The sequence below is a fragment of the Dipodomys spectabilis genome, unplaced genomic scaffold (genome assembly GCF_019054845.1).
Source record: "Dipodomys spectabilis isolate Male_0828 unplaced genomic scaffold, ASM1905484v1 ptg000063l, whole genome shotgun sequence".
NCBI classification, from domain to species: Eukaryota; Metazoa; Chordata; class Mammalia; order Rodentia; family Heteromyidae; genus Dipodomys; species Dipodomys spectabilis.
The window spans coordinates 4572091-4579935 of record NW_024870740.1 but is presented as its reverse complement, the minus strand read 5'-3'; the positions used below and the strand labels follow the sequence as shown (position 1 = coordinate 4579935).

General features: G+C 48.1%; 1 protein-coding gene across 2 annotated transcripts; it reads left to right on the top strand.

The window, feature by feature from the left end:
• The first annotated feature begins 594 nt into the window (after window positions 1–594).
• Window positions 595–3521, top strand: Hey1 (hes related family bHLH transcription factor with YRPW motif 1). Of its 2 annotated transcripts, none has more exons than XM_042680679.1 (5): window positions 595–805; window positions 1017–1092; window positions 1230–1313; window positions 1579–1660; window positions 2833–3521. In XM_042680679.1, the coding sequence occupies exons 1-5, from the start codon at window positions 717–719 to the stop codon at window positions 3417–3419; spliced, it is 918 nt and encodes a 305-aa protein (XP_042536613.1). In that variant the 5' UTR covers window positions 595–716; the 3' UTR covers window positions 3420–3521. The 2 variants fall into 2 exon arrangements, with proteins under 2 accessions (XP_042536613.1, XP_042536612.1); XM_042680678.1 differs by having other exon boundaries at window positions 1230–1325.
• The last annotated feature ends 4324 nt before the right edge of the window (window positions 3522–7845 follow it).

The following is a 7845-nucleotide window of genomic DNA, read 5'->3' as shown; positions in this document are numbered from 1 at the left end:
TTCATGCGGACGCCCGGGGCCGCCGCCGCCGCCGCCAGCGCGGCCGCCGTCGCCGTCGCCAGCCGCCCGGATTGGCTGGCGGCCGGGGCGCCGGCACTTTCCCACGGCCCGCGGCGCGTGCGGCTCACCGGCGGCGCTGCAGGCGCGGCCCTGGCGCGCGGCCAGGCCAATCCGGGCGCGCGGGGCGGGGCGGGGCCGCGGCCGCCGGCGGGCTGGTGTCCCGGCTCGGCCTTCCGCGCCTCCCCGCCGCCGGCCCACCGCCGCCTGTGCCTCCCCCCTCAACCCCCCGCACCCCCCTGTAGAGGCCCGGCGGAGCCCCTGCGGAGCCGACGCACCGCCGCGGGGCAAGGGCGGGCACGGGGGGCGGGGGCGAGGTCCGCCCTCTCTCTCAGCCAGGGCTCCGCCTCTCCCTTGAGCGGCTGCCAATCAGCCGAGCGAGAAGTGGGATTGGCCAGAGTGAGGCTGTTGCCTGGGAGCTGCGGCCCCGCCTCCCCGCCCCCTCGTCCGCCTCCCCGCCTCCCCCGCCCTTCCCTGGGCCCTGGGAAGGGGCTCAGCGTGGGAAAGGGATGGTTGAGTTTTAACCCGAGGCAGAGCGCGAGCGCGAGCAGAGTGTGCGGAACGCCGGCAGCCGAGCGCGGAGAGGCGCCGCGGTTGTTAACTCCCCCCTGTCCGCCGCGCGGACCCTTCCCCGGAGACCCCCCCCCCCCGCAGCCAGCATGAAGCGAGCTCATCCCGAGTACAGCTCCTCCGACAGCGAGCTGGATGAGACGATAGAGGTGGAGAAGGAGAGTGCGGACGAGAATGGGTGAGTCGGCGGCGCGGAGCCGCGGCGGGGCGGGCGGACTGCGCCCCCGCGGCGCTGACAGCGGGGCGGGCGCGGGCCGCTCGCCGCCCGCCGGGAGCGACGCGGGGCTCTTTCCAACCCAAGTTGTCCAAACAGCACGCGTGCAGGGGTGGGGGTGACCTCTCAGGCACCTCCTTCTCTCCACGGAGATTCTCTCTCTCTCTCTCTTCAGAAACTTGAGTTCAGCTCTTGGTTCCATGTCCCCAACGACATCTTCTCAGATCTTAGCCAGGAAGAGACGGAGAGGAGTGAGTCTTTACAATGTTCTTTTCTTTTTAATGGGGGGGGGGGGGGTTGCTGTTAATTAACGTTCAGAATCACGCTTCTTTTCGGAATTGACAGTCGTGATGGAAATGTTCTCCTTTGTTTTGCTTGTTTCCCATAGATCATCGAGAAGCGCCGACGAGACCGGATCAATAACAGTTTGTCTGAGCTGAGGCGGCTGGTTCCCAGTGCTTTTGAGAAGCAGGTAATGGAGAAAGTAGGTAGAGCTCTCCGTGTGGTTTTCTGCACCTTCTGAATCCTTCCCTGCCCCCGCCTCCCATCTGAATCCTATTCGTGCCTTGGAAAATAGCCATATTGTGAGTGATGAATTCATACATCGATACCAACGGCATTTGTGAAAGCAAACTGCTTTTGCTTTCAATCACACTTCTTGATGTACAGAGCATGTACATATGGGTCTATGTGTGTGCATATTTTAAGTCCTCTACTTTGCTATTCTCATCTTTTAGGGGTCTGCTAAGCTAGAAAAAGCTGAGATATTGCAGATGACCGTGGATCACCTGAAAATGCTTCACACTGCAGGAGGGAAAGGTACAGCCCATGAATCCTGGTGGGGGCTCTGCGTGGTTGGGGTGGAGGGAGCTGTAGGCGCAGGCCAGGATTGGTGCAGTCATGGCCTGCTTTTGCTCTGGGGGTGGGGAGAGAACAGTGTGTGGCTGCCTGTCAGTACATCTTCAGCTGCGCAGGAGATTTTCCTCCGTGAATTCTTCACCCTAGCCTGCTACAAATTGAGCTAATGGGTCTTTCAGAACATGTCAACTGTGACATACTCTAAAGTTGTGAGGACCCTGATTCTAATCAGGTAGTTTTCACATTTATCCACTGCTATTTTGAGAAAAAGCTTGAGAAATAGATGATAATTTATTTTGACGTATATGGATGGGTCTTGATGTCACATACGAGATTTTGAAAACGAGCTGCCAAGTGACTCTGGAGAAACGAAACCTGTTGTGGTTTTAAGTAGAGAAAATCCTAACAGAAGGTAGGAGAGCAAGGTCTTGAGTGTCTGTCTCCAGCCGGAGAATGAATGCTCTGCTGAGGACCACAATGCCTGAAGAGTTCCACGATGATAACTTACATCTGTGTGTCTAATGAATTTCACTGCTCTGTGGTTTCTCTGTCCTTGATGTATTTTTTGTTGTTGTTGAGTGAAAACATTAAAGGATGAACATAGTTTCATCTGCTGGGAGAGTATAATTCCAGTTTCTGCTCAGCAACTTCTAATTGAGCTTTGAACTTGCATGAGCAATGTTGATTAATGCAAAGATTTTCATCAGCTCCAAAATATGAATTTCCAGAACCCCTGAGTGCCATTTTGTGTGTGTGTGTGTGTGTGTGTGTGTGTGTGTGTGAGAGAGAGAGAGAGAGAGAGTGTGTGTGTGTGTGTACTGGGCTTGAACTAAAGACCCTGGGCTCCATCCCTCACTCAACTCTGTCACTGTACCACTTGAGCCACAGTTACACTTGTGACTTTTTGCTGGCTAATTGGAGATAAGAGTCTCACAGCCTTTTAACCATGATCCTCAGATCTTGGCCTTCTTAGTAGCTAGGATGACAGGCGTGGACCATTGGCACGGGTTTGAATGAATGCTCTTTCAGCGCTGTGGGTATTTGGAGGCAGGCTGCCTAGGCGGTGAAAGAAATGCGGGGGAAAGGATGAAAGGCTCGAAGCCCTGAGGTTTTTCTTTTGTTCCGTCCTCCAGGCTATTTCGATGCGCACGCCCTAGCTATGGATTACCGGAGTTTGGGGTTTCGAGAATGCCTGGCGGAAGTCGCCCGTTACCTGAGCATCATCGAAGGACTAGATGCTTCTGACCCTCTCCGCGTCAGGCTGGTGTCGCACCTCAACAACTACGCCTCCCAGCGGGAAGCGGCGACTGGCGCGCACGCGGGCCTTGGACACATTCCCTGGGGAAGCGCCTTCGGACATCACCCGCACCTCGCGCACCCTCTCCTGCTGCCCCAGAACGGCCACGGGAACGCGGGCACCGCCGCTTCGTCCACGGAGTCTCACCATCAGGGCAGGTTGGCCTCGGCGCATCCAGAGGCGTCTGCCTTGCGAGCGCCCCCTAGCGGCGGCCTTGGACCGGTGCTGCCCGTGGTCACCTCGGCCTCCAAACTGTCCCCGCCTCTGCTCTCCTCGGTGGCCTCGCTCTCTGCCGCCTTCCCCTTCTCCTTCGGCTCCTTCCATCTACTCTCTCCCAATGCACTGAGCCCTTCGGCACCCACGCAGGCTGCAAACCTTGGCAAGCCCTATAGACCTTGGGGGACAGAGATTGGAGCCTTTTAAAAAAGAACTCTAGAATGAGGGGAGGGGAAAGTTTAAGAATCCCAGTTGAGCTGGACTATTGCCAACATCACCTTAAAGTCGTCAGTAAAAGTTTAACAAAAAGAAAGGAAAAAGGTACATTTTCAGATACTTTTTGTTAAAGACTAAAGGTTTGTTGGTTTACTTTCTTCTTTTTACATTTTTATCATGTCATGTATTAGCAGTTTTTAAAGACTAGTTGTTAATTTTTGTTTAAAACATTAAATTTGAGGTAGGGATTATAGACACCACCACATCGTGATAGGTTTGTATTGTGCTTGATAATACTTTGTAAGCCTATCTGTCTAAAAATGATTCCATTTTTGCCTCAAAATTTGTTTTGGGACTCTTTTAACATTTAGTGTTTTGGGCCTGTTTTTCTTATATACTTGTGGTCTGTTTTTAGGATTAATTTTCCAAACCACTATGCTCAACGTTAAAATGATTATGTTTGTTAATATTTTGACAGATTAAAGTGTTGTATAAATAATATTCTTTGGGGGAGGGGAACTATACTGAATTTTATATTTCCAAACAAAGCGTTGACAAATCAGATGATGAGCTTTATCCAAGAATGAAGACTTAGAGAATGTTCTCTGCCTCCTCCAGCACTCAGGCGAATATACAAACTAGCAGAGTCCTGAATCTGTAGGACCAAGTGCTGTTGTCTGCAAGACTTGCCATTCTGGCAGTTTCACACTTAGGAAAGAGTCACTGGTGAGTGATGGCAGGGAAGACACTGAAGTCGATTGTAGAGAACATGCCTGCATTTACCAGTCCCAAGCAATGCAATGAATATTCAATCTCACGGATCTCAAATTCTCAAGTGTTCAACCTGGATAAGAGATCACGGTATGCAGGTGGTCAATTGGATAGTGGAGTGGAACCTGTTAAATGCATCACGTAGCTTTCCTGGAACGGCCACATTTTCTTTTAACTGGAATGTTTATGTTGTTTCCCTGTGGGTGCATGGAAATGTGGTGGTTGAGATACTGAAAAGGGCTTTGCTGCCAGCTTCTTTGATTTATTTAATTTGGTCTATGAAAGTGTCCTTTTTACAGGCTTGTTCCTTTAGCAGGTGTAGTTTCAACAACCTCCACTGAACTGGGTTTGACCTCTGTTGTACCATGTGTTGTAACTAAATAAAAAGAAAACAAAAGTATTCTGCTGTTTGGATATGGCTCACATTGGCCTCCATTTTTTGGCTAACCAAAGTTAAATCACCTTTTGTTTTTGTCTACCGATTAATTTGCATGTATGTACCAATATCATTTTTCTTGGGCTTGTAGATGGTTTGAGTGTGTGCTATTACATAAGGTGACTTCATTATGATGCAGAACGTTGGGTAGTGGTGCAGACACTGTGTCAATGACATTGTGTCATTTCTGCTGTTAAGTCAGATGACCTGGCCCTACATTGGCCATTTATGGACAATGAAGACACTGAAATCAGACTTGGAATTGCAGGGGTGAGAAAGAAGTCTGCTAAAAATCTTTCAAAATTGATGGAAGTGGCGCTGAGTTGACCATTTGACTAATATTTTCTGAGAGTACTTAATGTGTGCTCAGAACATTTACTCAGTTGTCCAGAAACCTGAATGTTCTGTATCTGAGCCCCTGTGCAAAGGCTTGGAATCCGTGGCTTGATGAGCAATGGCAGGCTGTAATTTCGCACCTGCACAGCTCCAGGAAACTTGCCTCCTTTCCTCCTATTTCCAAGGAATTTGCTTAACTCTTCGGTGGCACTGGTCTCCTGAGCTGCATCTGGGGAAGCTGACATATGCTTTAGTTTAGGACAAAATGCTGCCAGAACAGAGGCAGTAATGTGGGCCCCCAGGGAGAAAAGTGCCTTCTCATTACCTTAAAAGTAGTCTCCTTACTTCTTAGCTCTGTAGGAGCCCCTCTTGATCCCGAGGGTGGTGGAAATCAGAAGGAGAAAACACATCCTGGCAGATGACAAAATAGAGCCTTTCCTTTCCTTTGTTCAACTGCATAGCTCCTTTCCTCTTCAGTGAGAAAGCACAGACAGAAGGCAAAGGGAGTTTGTTGTTGTTGTTGTTGTTTTGTTGTTGTTGTTTTTTGTTTTTGCCGGTTGTGGGCCTGAACTCTGGGCCTGGGTGCTGCCCCTCAGCTCTTCAGCTCAAGGCTAGCGCTCTACCACTTGAGCCACAGCGCCACTTCCGGCTTTTTCTGCTTATGTGGTGCTGAAGAATCGAACCCAGGGCCTCATGCATGCAAGGCAAGCACTCTACCGCTGAGCCACCTTCCCAGCCCCCAGGGAGTTTGAACTTGAGTATTGACTTGTGTGTTCTTGGGAAGGGACTGAAGAAAGACTGGCATTTGAATTTCAAATGCTAGATCCCACTCAAGCTTTTGCTGGGTAGCCTCAGCACAGCCCCATTCTCAACGCTGCCTGTGCCATGCAGACATTCTGTCTATCATAAGACTGCGGTGGGAAGTGTTATGATAATTTCTGCCAAGTGTCAGTTTAATTTTAGCAACTGCAGTTTTCAATGCACTACAGCATTCAGCTGTGTAGACGCTGATGAGCTTTTCAGGCTCTGAGGAAAGAAGTGTGGAGCTGGAAGACATACAGACTGTCCCACTGGTCATATCAGCAATGGCTGTATCATCATTTGGGTATGCAGTACATTTCTTTTTTCCAGGAAGGGGAGAGGAGAGCGTTATTTTTGAGGTCACATACAAAAACATTTTGGCTGTTTCTTAAACCCCTTCCAGGTGATAGATTGCTGTGCAGGTGGGATTGGTGCTCCCTGGAAAGCAGAATGAAATTATGACTGAGCCAAAAATCCATAAGCAAATCCCACTTCTATTGTTAATCAATGCTGTAAGAAACAAAAAACTATATTAGAGGTATTAGTGCCAGTGGACTTTTGTATTATGTATGTTTAGAATTCCTTTACTTGTGGAAACAATGTTTTTTGATAATCTAAATGTTGGCCTTATGAGAAAAATAATATCATTAGTCACGAGGGTTCTAAAGATCTTAATAATAGCCACTTATTTTTATTATCCCTATTACCACACATTAACAAAATGGAGGCTGTAGGGAAGAATTCTTGCATAAACAACTATATAATAGAAAAATTTAAGAAATATTTTTAATGTATTCAGTACAGTTAAATTGGGATGTGATTTTTATTCACTTTTATTCCTTGCCCCATTCTGGTGCTCACTGAAATCATGATATTTTAAATATAGATTACTTAAATTTAAAATCCCCCAGGAAATGTTCTATCTTCTGGTTATATACTCATCAGCCTTTCTGGTCTATGTCAGTACCTCAGCTTTGATGCCCTTATTAGTCCCCAGTGATGATTTATAATTAAAATAACTTCAGAGCTAACATCATCTGAGACACTGCTTCAAATGTGGCCTGATTTCTTTCACAACCAGAGCTCCAGGGAAAGGGACATCTTGGGAAGGAGGCTGAAATTCTACTAGCTCTCCCTGCATCTCTAATGGCCAAATCTACCTTTATCTAATTGGGTGGCTTTGCATAAGTCATAAGAGAGTTTGATCATTGCTTTTGTTACCTGCCAAGTATAGTGGTTCTACTAGATGGGGTGGTGGTGGTCCCTGGTGCTAGGGGACAGGGACAGGTTTAATGGGAAGAAGGCCAAGTGTCAACTCAGGTGAATGTTAATCATGGAAACCATTCTGTCTGAATGTCTTGCTCCCACACAGAAATTTTGGTCTATTGTTATCAGATCTTTCAAATTTTTAAAAGCATCATCAATTCTGATTTTTTTTTTGTCAGTTGTGGGGCTTGAACTCTGGGCAGGGGTGCTGTTCCTCAGCTCTTCAGCTCAAGGCTAGTGCTCTACCACTTGAGCCACAGTGCCACTTTCAGTTTTCTGGTGATTTATTGGAGGTAAGAGTCTCATGGACCTTCCTGCCCAGGCTGGCTTTGAATCCCGTTCCTCAGATCTCAGCCTCCTAAGTAGCTAGGTTTACAGGCGTGAGCCACTGGCTCCTGGCTAATTCTGAATTTTTATGTGGAATTACCCAATTTTTTTGGTTGGTAACTTAGTCACCAATATTTCTCTTTCTGACAGCAAGACAGGGTCAGTGGGTAGCAACCATTTGTGTTTCTAGGGGGTCTGATCTGAATGGCTCTTTAAATGGCCAGTGTCCTTGTCATGCATGTCCTTTAAATTTGCTTAGGAAGCAAACACAAGCCTCAAAAAACAAACAAACAAAAACCAATGCAGTAAAGCCAATGGTGCATGCTTATAATCCTAGCTACAAAGGAGGCTGAGATCTGCAGATCACAGTTTGAAACCCACCTAGGCAGAAAGTCCGTGAATCTCTTATCCCTAATTAACGAAAAAAGCCATAGTGAAGATGTGGCTCAAATGGTAGAGAACCGGACTTGAATGGAAAAA

What these genes read in the sequence shown, in the direction of transcription:
- Hey1 (XM_042680678.1), top strand. Translation starts at nt 717, where the DNA reads ATGAAGCGAGCTCATCCCGAGTACAGCTCCTCCGACAGCGAGCTGGAT. An exon ending in CCAGGAAGAGACGGAGAGGA is followed by an intron (nt 1,093 to 1,229) that starts GTGAGTCTTTAC and finishes TGTTTCCCATAG; the next exon opens with ATCATCGAGAAGCGCCGACG. An exon ending in AGAAGCAGGTAATGGAGAAA is followed by an intron (nt 1,326 to 1,578) that starts GTAGGTAGAGCT and finishes CTCATCTTTTAG; the next exon opens with GGGTCTGCTAAGCTAGAAAA.